This window comes from Barbus barbus (genome assembly GCF_936440315.1).
Source record: "Barbus barbus genome assembly, chromosome: 6".
NCBI classification, from domain to species: domain Eukaryota; kingdom Metazoa; phylum Chordata; class Actinopteri; order Cypriniformes; family Cyprinidae; genus Barbus; species Barbus barbus.
This window is the reverse complement of record NC_136734.1, coordinates 22322531-22337504: the sequence shown is the minus strand read 5'-3', so window position 1 is coordinate 22337504 and position 14974 is coordinate 22322531. Positions and strand designations below refer to the sequence as shown.

Here is a 14974-nt window from a genome sequence, read left to right as displayed (position 1 = left end):
GAGTGTCAGCACAATTAATCCCATCCCCCACGACATCAAACTACCGCGAGATGCAGCCCTGCCTCGAGCTGCACGCAGAGTGGATCCCGCGAGATCTCATTCAACATTTCCCATCCCCCACGCGCTGCATCGCGCCGGCGCTGTGTATCCAATTACATTTTTAAAACTGAAAATGTAATGATATTGTTTACCAATCATAATGTTAACCGAAACATAGTTAGGATTTTTGTCTCATTATATTTTAGACATCATATTTTTCCTCTTATTTCTGGCGCCTGAAGGATAATGTTGTATGTCTTGGTGTTTCCGACGCCCTCTAAAAGTAAAAGACACAAAAAAAGTTCATACTTAAACTGCAAAGTTTGGCACCGGGCTGTGTGCTCACGATACAATGATGAGGTCAAATGGCTAAAATAACAAGCTAGTGTAAATAAGGTATGTTAGCCTGGGACAGATCTCGATTTGAAGAGTAAACAATAAGGCTGTTGTACGTTTAACGAATCATAAAGTACAATATTACAACAATATTTAATATTTCTCATGCAAATAATAATTTTTCTTACAGAAAGTAATTGGACGGTCTCGGATGCTGATGCAGTACAGCAGAAATCGGCAGACCCCACCTTCCAGAAACAGGAGATATGTTCTAACATGACCATTTAGCAGGTTCACAGGGCTGAACGTTAACGGTTTTGCACTTACAGTACTGTGCAGAAGTCTTAGGCCACTATTTTGTTCTAATATAATGGTGGCCTAAGACATTTTCTCAGTCCTGTAGCTTTTCTGCTACAGAGGCAGAATGTGTTTGTACCACAGGCAACACAATTGTAGTACAAGTGTAAAATATCTGTTACAGAGGCATCTGCATAGGAATTATAGGAGTGTTCCATATGAATTGAGAGTGTAACCAGGTTGAAATTATATCTTTACTTTTACGGTTGAAATGTCACCAAATCCTGATGAACATTGTTTTCTATAGGTTTAAGATGTTCTATTGCCAGTATTTATGCCTGGATGTTGTATTCAGACCATAGTGTTAATACCTGTACTGTCACTTTAAGAGTGTCGCAGGCTTTGTGGCGTCATTCACGCGCTTCTTTCAGTTTGCGCCAGATTAGCTGAGAGGAGTTAATGTATTATTTTGCTCGTCGGTTTTAAACATTTATTTCGGTTTTTGTACGATGCAAACTTTGTTTTATGCATGTATAAATGTTAGTTTTGAGAGTGTGAACATGCAGTTAATGTGTCAATTGAACGTAAACCTTGTAAACAGACTTTTTGCAAGCTTTAAAGTAGACATGTTTCCACGTGCTAGTCTACAGAATTTTCTGTATGTTTATCTGCTAACAGGAGCTTGAGACCTGTGTGTTGTGTGGAGGAGACTGCATGTGACAGAGCCTTATGTATTTTTTGTTGATTTGTACAGGTATGTGTATAATGTTCATTATAATTCATCTGGCATAGTGTTTACATTGGTTGTATTAAGTATGTAAAAGAAATTCATGTTGTCAATTACATTGAGCATTTTATAATTTATTCAGTTCATTTTCACATTTTTTTTTATTTAAAAGTATTTTTGCTGATAATACTAAAAGTTCTATCAGTATATGTATAACGTTATGCAGTTTGCGCCAGATTAGCTGAGAGGAGGAGCTTGAGACCTGTGTGTTGTGTGGAGGAGACTGCATGTGACAGAGCCTTATGTATTTTTTGTTGATTTGTACAGTCTGCACTAGGCTCGCTGAGAGGAAACAAATTTGCTGTTTCGCCTTCATTAAAAGAGAAACCAGCAGTTGGTCGTGGTCTGCGTATTTCCTTCATTCAACACAACAAGAACACAACGCAGAATATACAAGGGTTAATGGACGTGCATCCAACCTAACAAACTGTTAAAGACAAAACACGCCCGTTACAAGAGCAATATATATATATATATATATATATATATATATATATATATGTATGGACTCATTGCACACAGTAGATTACAACTTCCAGTGTAAAATAGCAGTGCACCATCGATTAACCTATGGCTGCATGATTTGGAGGGGAAATGTAATTGCAATTATTCGGGTTAATTATTTTGTGTTGTCTCCCATAATAATGATAATCTTGTTTTCCGTTAGGTTGCTGTGGTGGCAGAAATTGGAGGGAGTACTGTGGATGAAGCCACAAGAAGAATGATGGCCTTCCTTTTGGACCACCCCTTATCAAGAGAGTTCAATTGTGTTGGCCGGCATGGAAAGCGAGAGTTTCGGGGCTCAAACTGCTTGAGGTTGTATAAGGTATGTTTACTTGCTGTTGGATTATTTATAACATTCATGTGCAATCAGAGGTTATTCGGTAGAGTTGAGTTTGTTTTTCATAAATCAGTGGAATTAAAAGAGTTTGATTGTATGCAAATAATTATCCACACTTGGACAAACAATACCCCAAATTATGAGAATATGGACCAGGTGTACTGCTTATTTTAGTGATAAGTAACTGTTAATTTGTGGTGTAGCGATCACAAAACTCAGTTTATAATAAAATTCAAACTTTATTAAAGACAAGTACACTCTTAAAAAATGTTGGGTTAAATACAACCCAGTGATTGTGTTGTTTAGACCCAGTGGTTGGGTTACTGCTCAGAAGGTTGGGTTAAACAACCCAGCATGTGTTCTGTCCAATATTTACCCAGCACTTGGTTGTATTTAACCCAGCATTTTTTAGAGTGTACACTAATACAAGTGAAGTGATACTAAAATAAGAATAAATGAAGACATCAGATGCAAAAACCGTCTGAAGTTTTCTTCTAAAAACATTTTTATCAGGCTCTTATGTTTATGTTCAGTTATTTCACTGTAATGGCTGATAAAAATTATAATTGTTTAAATGAATTTCAGATGGACAGATTTTTACATTTGTGATTAAATGAGGCATTTAATTTTTGTGTGAACTATGCCTTTAAACATTGCCCTGTGAAAGAAATCATTTGTTTATGATAGAATATTATATCCGATTCCATTATTGTATTTCCTGAAAAAAAAAAAAAAAAATGGAGATGACTGCTTATTTATTGCAAGGGCTTAAATATGGAATTTAATCTAACTTTGCTCTTTGTGTTTTTACAGGAAGCTTGAAAAAAATATCTTACAAAGCAAATTAGCAGAAAAGAGGCAGAAAAGTCAGTGTCAAAGTGGTTAATCAGTGACGGGAGGAAACTGTTCTGCGAAGTCACGTAGTGGACAGCAAGATGGGTAAGTCTTAAGATATTCTTGATTTTTAAATGGAAATACAATATTTAAAAAGACAAACATCTGTTTTAACTGAAAAAGTGGCACAGTGGTTGATTAATTGTTGTCTTTTCAAAGGGCCGTTGTGAGCGAGGAGCTGCACTGTTGGTTTGTTTGTTTGTGAAATGCATTTTACAGTTTTCAGATATGAATATACTTACAAACGATACAAGTTATGCCAAATAATGTTTGTCAGGAGCTTCACTTTAACTTTAAGATACTTATGTTTTATAAAGTTATAAATGTACAAGTTATGATAGTTTAAATTATTCTCAATAAACTTTGCTTAAAAGCATGAATTACTGTACTGGTTTCTGTTTATTGAATACCTTTAGCATTTTAGTGGATTTAATGTAATGTTTGTGTTTAGGGGTTTACTGTAAAATAAGGTAACCCCAGCAGACAAATATGTTAGCCCATGTGAATGCCTGTTATGGCCCATAAGACACCTACATAAGACCTAGCTGGGCCCCATCACTAACCCATGTAGGCAGACTCATGTAGGCACCAAATGGGAATTACCTGGTTAACCCATATATATATGGAGCCCATCATCAGCCCATCTGGGTTAACCCATGTAGGGCCACCATGGAAACTGAGGACAAAATTAGCTGGGTGACTGGGTCCCAGTTGGTTAGCCCAGGTGTTGCCCCAGATATCGGCCCAGTTGCAACCCCTATGGGCCCCACATGGATGTGTTGGCTGGGAAGTTGAATTTTTTTTTTTTTGAAAGCGCATGTCAAAACATTGTTCATAAACCTTTGCTTTGTTGGTAAGCTTACTTATAATTGCTTTAGTACCCTTATTAGTGATTAATGACATTTTCTGTCAGGCTCAATTACCTTACAGTTTCTCTGACAAGCTTCATGTAACACCGCTCTGCCCGCCTTAAAAAACTCAGACCAATAAGCATTGTTACATGTCAACAAGTGCTGAAGCAACAATGCAAGATCAGTTATTGTGATTTTCTGTAAAAATGATGATGCTACAACCTTATTTGGCCCATTTTACCTGATAGCCATTTTAGCTGACTTCACCCTAGTTTGTTCACATCTAGCGTGCTGCCATCGTGTGGACAATTCAATTAAAAAAAGTGTTTTTTTTTTATGGCAAACTGTGGTGGCCACTGTGCACTTGAAGCCTTTATGCAGCAGAATTGTGTAGCCTTCCCCAGATTTGTTCCCCGACATACAGGTGCTGGTCATAAAATTAGAATATCATGAAAAAGTTTATTTATTTCAGTAATACCATTCAAAAAGTGAAACTTGTATATTAGATTCATTTATTACACACAGACTGATATATTTCAAATGTTTATTTAATTTTGATGATTATAACTGACAACAAATGAAAGTCCCAAATTCAGTATCTCAGAAAATTAGAATATCAATTAAGGCCAATGCAAAAAATTTTTTTTAGAAATGTTGGCCAACTGAAAAGTATGAACATGAAAAGTATGAGCATGTACAGCACTCAATATTTATTTGGGGCTCGTTTGGCCTGGATTACTGCAGCAATGCGGCATGGCATGGAGTCGATCAGTCTGTGGCACTGCTCAAGTGTTATGAGAGCCCATGTTGCTCTGATAGTGGCCTTCAGCTCTTCTGAATTGTTGGGTCTGGCGTATTGCATCTTCCTCTTCACAATAATCATCAAAATGAAAGGAAATAAACATTTGAAATATATCAGTCTGTGTGTAATGAATGAATCTAATATACAAGTTTCACTTTTTGAATGGTATTACTGAAATCAACTTTTTGATGATATTCTAATTGTATGACCAGCACCTGTAATCCCATGAGATCTGACTTTGATCTGATTGATCTCATTTTCACTAGGTCCAAATGTAAATATAAACCACGCCCAACACAAGCTTCAAGTATGCGATTGCAGGAAACACTCAAAGCATGTGGGTGGGACATACGATTCGCGTGACTACTAGTAGCGATAATTTCATTGAGTTCACTCAGACGTCAGAAGCAGACACTGGCATCAGGAGGCAAGATGTCACTCACTGTGAAAAACATTTCTGTTACTTACAATCCTATCAACCAGAGCAATATTTTCACCAGCGGGGATTTTATATCGGGACAAGTCATTCTGCATGTAGCGAAGGACACACAAATGCAGTCGTTGAGTGTGAAAATTAAAGGGAAAGCAGAGGTGTGCTGGAGCGAACGTCATGGTCAAACAACTGTTGTTTACTCGGATAAGGAGAAGTATTATTCTGTCGAGAGGTTTTTCGTTCTGGAGGACAAAACACATGGTAGGAGAAATTACAGCTGCTGTAGGTTTTGCTTTAAAGTGAGAAGAAACCAGGTCGATTTAATCAGCTTTATTTTGTTGTAACTTGATCTTGCAGGAAGTGAGATGCTGAAAGATCCGTCAGGACAGCCCTGTAAGTCTGCACGAGAATTAGATGAATGATGCAAAAAGTTATTAAAAGAAATAAAAAAAAAATCTCTTGATTTTGACTTCTTAGATTCTTCTGTTGTGGCACCAGGGAGTCATGTTTACCCATTCACCTTTCAGTTGCCTCTACAGTAAGTTAAGGGGAAAATAATTTTAAGAACAAATTAAAAAATGTACCATGCTTCAGGCATGTATTCACGTTGTTTTCTTAATTAAAAACAACAACAACACTTCTATACCATTCAACTAAATAAACAACAACAAAAATTAAAAAATTAAAAGTACTAACTAAAGTAGCTACACCTAAGTTCTTCTTTGCATCCTGGATGCATGCAAATGAACACAACTTTGCTATTAAAAAGTTTTAATATCTTTCTCTTGCATGTTGATTTTACCACACTGACTTATTTTTTTTTAAACAATATTAATATATATGAATAATTAGATATTGAAATGAAATGGCTTAACTGCACATATTTAAATATATATTATATATATTTTTAAAATATTAAAATGTAGCTAATAAAATAGAACATCCTTTTACCAGTATTTCTTTTTTCAGGAATTTCAACCTTTTAATGAGACTTTACTTCCTGCTATACAGTTTTACATAAAATATTTATTTTCTTTATAGGCACTTCCCACCAACCTTCAAAGGTTCAGTTGGAAAAGTTGTCTACACTTTGGAGACCAAACTATCCAGATCAATGCGGATTTCTAGCAAAGACAAAACCGAGTTTCATTATGTCCCCAGACCGGATGTGTCCAATCCTGAACTAATGGTGAGATTACAATCCCATGTATGTCTTTACCATACATTCATCTATATGTTTTGAGATTCTCTCACTTTGCCATGTTTTGTCTTATTTAGGCACCTCAGTATGGAACCAAAGAAAAACAAATGAAACTCTTCACCTCTGGGAGTATCTCCATGAACATAAACACTGAGAAAATGGGATACTACCTTGGTAAAATTGTATTTCTAATAGTGTTAATGTTCTCCCATTATCAATAAACTCAGTTTAATACAACTTCAAATAAACTGATCATTGTAAACACAACCATTTAAAAAAACTTATTTAAACTATTTCTCTATATTTGTAACGAGATAAAATGTAAAATTGTAAATATCATACATCTTTGTGCATTAGATGAACACTGGTAGATGGACTTTTCCATTCTTGAGTTTCATGTTTGCGGTCTGTAAGCACTCTTGTGTAATCAAGTAGATTAAGATGATGAATTAGGTCTTTTTAGATAATGTGTTTTCAGCTGTTGTAATAATTTACAAAGAAGTTACACATTTCAGGCTTGAAATCAACTCCAGCCTACTAAACCCACGCACCACTTGTAGAACTGGTTCTACTTGTTTTTTTTTTTTTTTCTTTTAGGAAAATATTAACGTAATATGCATATAGTCAATATTATCTGTACAGATTTCTTTATTAATTTTCAGTGTAGTTTTACATTTCATATGTAATATGATTCTGAATTAAGAGGTCTATTTTGTCAAAAGGCAGACAGAGTCATAGTTTCTAGTGATATTTTATTCTGCAATTTTGACCTAATTGTTTCATTGTGTCTTGCTACAGGAGAGGGCTTGAAAGTTTTGGCTGAAGTTCAGAACAATTCTTCCCGTGCAATCAAACCAAAATACTGCTTGTATGAAAAACACAGTTTTTTAGCAAGAGGAAAGAGGAAACTTCACACACATGACCTGCTCAAAGAGGAAGGGGAACCCATTGAGCCAAACTCAAAGAAAACTGTCACCAAAGTGCTGTCCATTCCTCCCAGCCTTACCATCTCTATCCTAAACTGTAGGATCCTCACGGTTGAGTACAGACTCAGGGTGAGTTTTAGCCTTTAAAGCAAAGACGTTATAATGGCATATCTCTGTTCTATTTTTAATTTCAAGTTGGATTATGCTGTTTTAACTATTTTAAATTAAGGGATGTGCTGATTGTTTATCTCAAACAGAGATGGGTTTCTGTTGTCATTACCCGCTCCTAATTTAAATTTGTTTTTCAATATCTGTGCTTCATGTCTAGGTCTACCTGGATGTGCCATATGCCTCAGATCCAGAGATCAAATTTCCAGTTGTGATTCTTCCTCCTCAGCCTGTCTCAGGGGCTACAAACAGTGACTTTGGAATCTGTAATCAACCACCAGGAAGCAATATGTACCCCAACCCACCTCCTATGGCTCCACTTGCCCCACCACTTAATGTGGTTGGACCACCTGGTCAGTTTGGTGCCCCTGGCTACTATGGAACTCCTCTGAATCAGTTTCCTGCTCCTGGTTACACTGGACCTCTGGGTCAGATCGCTCCCCCTAGTTACCCTGGACCTCCTGGTCAATTTGGTCCTTCAGTTTCACATCAGTCTGACCCATCAGCTCCACCTCCTTATCAGGAATATCAGTTATATCCACAGTTGCCAGACCACCCTGAAAAATCTTGACAAAGTGATTTTAGAATCATCTTAGGCTTCTTTTATTGTTATTGTTTTATCTAGAATTTTGTAATTTATATATGTAGCCTTTTATATTAAAGGTAGTGATGATGACTTAATAAGCTAACAACATTCTATGCTATTTATTTTTGTATTTCTAAACCTTCAGTATAGTGCTACATTTTACATCCCATGAAAAAGATAAATCCTGCTTTAAGTGTAAAAATGCAGAGTGATGTGTAGGTTTAGGGGTAGGGTTATAAAATATACAGGTAAGTATATTATTTTAACTGTTATGTTTACATTTGTACTGTTTGCCATATATTTTCTAGTGTTAAATATTTGTTCTTATTTTGTTTAACTGAATCTGAATTAAAGCAAATTAATTAATTTTTAAACTGTAATTATTTAAAACTGTAATTTATTACATTTGCAATAATTGGTTAGCCAGCTTTAGAGCATTAAGAATGGGTGTCTTAACTGTACCATGCTACTGTTTCAACTACACCATATAGGTACAGCTGAGACAAAAACGCACCTCATGTTTATGAGCTAACTGTGGAAAATATAAACTACTTATGGCTATTTTCAATTTATGATATTTTAGTACACAAAGCAAAAGAAATATCATGTGAAAAATTACTTCATTTCAGCATCTAGTTTTTGTGTAGTGATGAAAAAAGCAGAAAGTGTGTCTACTGTACTCAATCTACCCATCTTAACTTCAAAGGGTGTCTTGTTACTGGTTCCCAAACAAACGTAGATGTTGGTTTTATTCACAGAACTATAAGACAACACACATATTGAAATGTAAACAAATACATCAATTAATTTCGTATAAATTACCTCTGTCTGTCAGTGGATCAACAGCTTACTGACAGACAGGCAGCAGCTAGTGAGACTGGGAAAATACACATCCAGCACCCGTACGATCAGACTGGAGCTCCTCAGGGCTTTGTTGTCTCCCCACTGCTCTTCTCCCTCTACACCAACGACTGCACATCTAAAGACCCCTCTGTCAAGCTCCTGAAGTTTGCAGACGACACCACACTGATCGGCCTCATTCAGGATGGTGACGAGTCTGCTTACAGACAGGAAGTTAAGGAGCTGGCTGTATGGTGCAGTCTTAACAACCTGGAGCTTAACGCTCAAAACTGAGCGTATCGGAGATGATCGTGGACTTCAGGAGACACCCCCCTGCACTCCCCCCACTCACCATCATGAACAGTACTGTGACTGCAGTGGAGTCATTCAGATTCCTGGGCACCACCATCTTTCAGGACCTGAAGTGGGACAATAACATTGACTCTATTGTCAAAAAGGCCCAGCAGAGGTTGTACTTCCTTCGCCAGCTGAGGAAGTTCAACCTGCCACAGGCGCTGCTGAAACAGTTCTACTCCGCTATCACTGAATCCATCCTCTGCACCTCAATAACTGTCTGGTTCAGCTCAGCTACCAAATCTGACCTCAGAAGACTACGGAGGGTAGTCCGGACTGCTGAGCGAATCATTGGTACAACCCTCCCCACTCTCCAAGAACTGTACTTATCCAGAGTGAACAAAAGGGCTGGTAAAATCACTCTGGACCTGATGTCTTTCTGTTGCACTGTGGAGCTTCTGTCACTATAACAAACTCCTTGTATGTATGTGTAAACATACTTGGCCAATAAAGCTCATTCTGATTCTAAATGTACTCTTCTATCAGTTTCTATGGGTGTGTCTTGATTTGCTATACTTGTTCCTCAAAGAACATTTCAATGTTGATATTATTCACATAACTTTACCGCTGCCCCATGCGAAGATAATGCAGTTGTTTTGACTGAGTTTGAAATTCAAACCTTTAATAAATTCATACATAGATGCATACAGTTTTCCATCTCAACATCAAAACATGTCTTGTTACTTGGGCCTAAAAGTGAATTTCCATGCAGGTTTTACTCTCATTTGTAATTCAGGATGCTATTGAATTAAATTCAAATCTGTCTATAAATTAATTTAAAATGCATGCAGCATTCTTTCTCAAATCTAAAGGGTATTATATAGCATTTTAATATATTTATATATATATATATATATATATATATATATGTGTGTGTGTGTGTGTATACACATATATAAATCCAGGCAGAAGCCGAAGCTGAAGTCGAACTCACCTTTCGAATTATGCCATCTTGTTTTACAGCCTGGCGCGCGGCGCACAGCCCTAGCCTACCAGAACGTCCCACCTCCAGATGGAAGTCCACATAGAGCGCAGCAAGCGCGTGCCTATAAAGTGATTGCATTGAGTTCAAACGTCAAAAAAGCGGATATTGGCACCAAGCGACAAGATGTCACTCACTGTGAAAAACATTTCTGTTACTTACAATCCTATCAACCAGAGCAATACCTTCACCAGCGGGGATTTTATATCGGGACAAGTCATTCTGCATGTAGCGAAGGACACACAGATGCAGTCGTTGAGTGTGAAAATTAAAGGGAAAGCAGAGGTGTGCTGGAGCGAACGTCATGGTCAAACAACTGTTGTTTACTCGGATAAGGAGAAGTATTATTCTGTCGAGAGGTTTTTCGTTCTGGAGGACAAAACACATGGTAGGAGGAACTACTGCTGTACTTTTTTGTGTTAGACATCAGGTCGATTCAATAAGCATGTGTGAATCTCGTAGGTAATTATCGCGAGATGCTGAACGATCCCTCTGGACAGCCGTGTAAGTCTGTTCTCAAGTTACATGAATATTGCAATAAGAGTTATGAAAATTAAACTGAAACACATAATCTTTGCTTTCTTCTACTGACCTATTAGATTCTTCGGTTGTTGCACCAGGGCGTCACGTTTACCCATTCACCTTTCAGTTGCCTCAACAGTAAGTTACACAACTTCGCTTTTCATTAAGTGCCACTTTGGATCTGTGAGTACGAATGTCTGAGATCATAAAATGTACTTTAAAACGTGTGCAATTTGGAAAAAAAGATTATCTTCAAGTTTGACACTGATTTACCCAGGGTCGACAATTAATCCTGTATTCACAAGGTTACGGTTCACACTGTACTTTCGTAAACCTCGGGTTAACGTTATAAATAATCTGCATATTTATTTCAAGAATAGAGTTTTCGGACTAAGGAAAGAATGAAAGGATTTCTTCTTTACTCCAAATTGTTTGACACGCCCGCTGAAACCGCTATAAGAAGTTTGTACTGTTCTGAGTTTATACGCAGTCGCGTTCAGAACAGTACAGAAACACTTATAATAGCGGTTTCAGCGGGCGTGTCAAACAAACTCTATTCTTACCACATATTTATATATGTGGTAATATTTTAAAGCGATACACTTATGAAGGTCTAAGGTGTTCTCCCTGTTTAATGGTTCTCCTGCCATGGCATCCTGCATGTTCCTTACCTCACTTTTACCTCACAAATATTAATGACATTTAAGGAAAGTTTAAATATATATTAATAAAATATAATTAATAGATTAAGAGACTAGGCCAACATTTAAGCCCCCAGCTTTTTTCGTTCTGTTTTACACTCTCGAAATAACTCCACATTTATATATTCTTTTCTTCATAGACACTTCCCACCATCCTTCAAAGGTTCAGTTGGAAAAATTGTGTATGCTTTGGAGGCAAAACTAGAAAGAGAATGCGTGTTTCTAGCAAAGACAAAGCAGAGTTCCACTATGTACCCAAACCTGATCAGCCTGGTCCTGAACTAATTTACATTTACATTTATTCATTTAGCTGACGCTTTTATCCAAAGCGACTTACAATTGCTATATATGTCAGAGGTCGCACGCCTCTGGAGCAACTAGGGGTTAAGTGTCTTGCTCAGGGTGTCTCACAGTGGATTCGAACCCGGGTCTCTCACACCAAAGGCATGTGTCTTATCCACTGCGCCATCACCACCCCACAACTAATGGTGTGATTATGACTAAAGTCCCATGTGTGTTTTTACCATACTTTCATCTATACAGTGCTGCTCACTAATATTGGCACCCTTGGTAAATATGAGCAAAGGCAGCTGTGAAAATAAAAATGCATAATTTATCTTTTTGATCTTTCATTTAAAAAATCCATAAAATTCTAAACTTTCATTGAAGTAAAACAATTGAAAGTAGGGGGAAACTCACATTATGAAATAAATGTTTTTCTTCAATGCATGTTGGCTACCATTATTGGCACCCCTAGAAATTCTTATGAGTAAAATATCTCTGAAGTATATTTCTATTCATATTTACATTTTTTAGCACACCAGGGTGATTATGAACATGAAATTGTCCAGCCATGACTTCCTGTTCCACAGGATTATTAATATGAGGGACACAAAGGCCAAATTCCCTTAATCATCCATCACAAGGAGTAAAACCAAATAATATAGTCCTGATGTACAGAACAAGATTGATGAGCTTCACAAAATGGAAAGTGACTGTAAGAAAATAGCTAAAGCATTGAAAATCCCCATTTCCACCATTGGAGTGGATGTGTGTCTATATCATCCTGATGTACAGTGAGGAGGAGAGTTTGAGTGGCCAAAGACTCTCCAAGGATCACAGCTGAAGAATTGCAGAGATTAGTTGACCTGAACCCTGTAGCAAATGAGTGAGGTGAACTGAAGAGAAGAAGCACCAACATGGATCTGTGAATCTGAAGGATCTGGAGAGATTCTATATGAAGGAATGGTCTTTGATCTCTTGTCAGGTGTTCTCCAAACTCATCAGGCATTATAGGATAAAACTCAGAACTGTTATCTTGGGAAAAGGACGTTGCAATAATTGGGTGCCAATAACCGTGGCTAACGTGAAGAGAAAAACATTTATTTCATAATGTGAGTTTCCCCTCACTTTCAATTGTTTTACTTTAATGATAGGTTAGAATTTTGTAAATTTTTTTGAATGAAAGCTGAATGCAGATTTATTTTCAAAGCCACCTTTGCTCATATTTACCAAGGATGCCAATATTAGAGAGCAGCACTGTATGATTTGAGGTTCTCTCACCTTGCCTACATGTTTTGTCTTATAGGCACCTCAGTACAGAACCAAAGATAAACAAATTAAACTCTTCACCTCTGGGAGTGTCTCCATGAACATAAACACTGAGAAAATGGGATACTACCTTGGTAACATACCTTCATATTTGTTATTGTAACATCTCCGAATTGTTGATGTTCCCTCATTGCCAACCATTCTTGTTCTGTTGTGTCAAATAAACCCAAAGCTCGATTTACATTAGATGGCCATTTTCATCAAATCAGGCTACACGTTCTATCAGTTTGACATAGCAATTTTTATAAATTTTGTTTCAATAAGTTGGCGTCAGACTTTGTTCAGAGAAAGGCTTAATTATTAATAAGACTTAGCATTCATATATTGTATATATTTAGTTTTATATATATATATAATTTTTTTCAGAGCAGTCACATTCTATTATATTTGGGTTCCATTGCAGGATCATTTGGATACATAAGATCCAGAAACTGCACAGAAAAGCAAATCTGTAATGTGTTTGTAGCAAAATGCAGCAAAATGTTGATAAAATTGTAAACATCTATGTGGGGAGCAGTGGCTGGATTTGTTTTTTTTTTTTTTGCTGCAAGTTTACTTTCTGTAAACTTTTTTGGGAGATATGCAAAGGTTTTTTTTTTTTTTTTTCAACCGACAAAATTTTGTTTGGAATATTGAGAAAGATTATTTCAACCTATGTTACAGCATTGTCACTAGAGTTTTCATTATGAACTTTAAATTGCCATATGTAATAGGACTGTAATCTTATAGGCATATTTCTGTCAAAACAGCAGTCAAGTTTGCATTTTCTAGTGATATTTTATCATGTAATTTACTTAAGTGTATGTCTCTCCACAGGGGAGGGCTTGAAAGTTTTGGCTGAAGTTCAGAACAATTTGTCCCGTTCAATCAAACCAAAATACTGCTTGTATGAAAAACACAGTTTTTTTGCAAGAGGCAAGAGAAGACTTCACACACATAAGCTGCTCAAAGAGGAAGGGGAACCCATTGAGCCAAACTCAAAGAAAACTGTCACCAAAGTGCTGTCCATTCCACCCAGCCTTACCATCTCTATCCTAAACTGTAGGATCCTCACGGTTGAGTACAGACTCATGGTGAGTTTTAGCCTTTAAACCAACCCATTGCAGTGAAGTGAGCACATAAATCAGATTGGCATATCGGTGTGTCTGTGTTTATTTTAAAGGTGTATTTTAACATGTTAACCATTTTGCAAATTTAGGGCAGTGATTGATCATCTCTAACAGAGTTTACTGAATATTTTATATCAGTGCTTTATCCACTACTTTTATAGTTAATGTATTTATTTTTTATTTGCCTGAAAATTGTTTATGCTGACCTAAAAACATTAACATGCACAAATTTTAAATGCATAAAAATAATTATTTGGACATCTTAACAATTTTACAGTACAGTCCTTACTGAATCATCTGTATTTCAATATGTTTGCATTGTATCTAGGTCTACCTGGATGTACCGTATGCCTCAGATCCTGAGATTAAATTCCCAGTTGTGATTCTTCCTCCTCAGCCTGTGTCAAGCAATATGTACCCCAACCCACCTCTTATTGCTCCACAAGCCCCACAACTTAATGTGGTTGGACCACCTGGTCAGTTTGGAGCTCCTGGTTACCCTGGTCCTTCTCATGTACAGTCTGGAGCTCCTGGTTACTCTGGTCCTTCTCTTGGTCAGTTTGGTGCACCTGGTTACCCTGGACCTCCTGGTCAGTTTGGTCCAAATTCTCATCGGTTTGACCCATCAGCTCCACCTCCATATCAGGACTATCAATTATATCCACAGTTGCCAGACCACCGTGCAAAATCTTGA

At 37.0% G+C, this 14974-nt stretch overlaps 2 protein-coding genes and 1 pseudogene across 5 annotated transcripts; all 3 read left to right on the top strand.

The window, feature by feature from the left end:
• Positions 1-1101: 1101 nt before the first annotated feature.
• Positions 1102-3572, top strand: LOC306870662 (uncharacterized protein). Of its 2 annotated transcripts, XM_079418061.1 has the most exons (5): positions 1102-1426; positions 1727-1857; positions 2127-2285; positions 3114-3239; positions 3354-3572. In XM_079418061.1, the coding sequence occupies exons 1-4, from the start codon at positions 1402-1404 to the stop codon at positions 3120-3122; spliced, it is 324 nt and encodes a 107-aa protein (XP_079274187.1). In that variant the 5' UTR covers positions 1102-1401; the 3' UTR covers positions 3123-3239; positions 3354-3572. The 2 variants fall into 2 exon arrangements, 1 of the variants encoding a protein (XP_079274187.1); XR_013784284.1 differs by lacking the exon at positions 1727-1857.
• Positions 3573-5186: 1614 nt separating this feature from the next.
• LOC306870968 (arrestin domain-containing protein 3-like) lies at positions 5187-9828 on the top strand. Of its 2 annotated transcripts, none has more exons than XM_079418594.1 (7): positions 5187-5541; positions 5638-5673; positions 5758-5818; positions 6322-6469; positions 6559-6655; positions 7280-7536; positions 7736-9822. In XM_079418594.1, exons 1-7 carry the CDS (start codon positions 5280-5282, stop codon positions 8144-8146), a joined length of 1272 nt encoding a protein of 423 aa, XP_079274720.1. In that variant the 5' UTR covers positions 5187-5279; the 3' UTR covers positions 8147-9822. The 2 variants fall into 2 exon arrangements, with proteins under 2 accessions (XP_079274720.1, XP_079274721.1); XM_079418595.1 differs by having other exon boundaries at positions 5250-5541; positions 5779-5818; positions 7736-9828.
• A 635-nt stretch (positions 9829-10463) lies between these two features.
• LOC306870741 (arrestin domain-containing protein 3-like) lies at positions 10464-14974 on the top strand (annotated as a pseudogene). Its single transcript has 7 exons — positions 10464-10725; positions 10800-10841; positions 10937-10997; positions 11701-11847; positions 13149-13245; positions 13988-14244; positions 14609-14974. The product of its transcript is annotated as an arrestin domain-containing protein 3-like (transcript).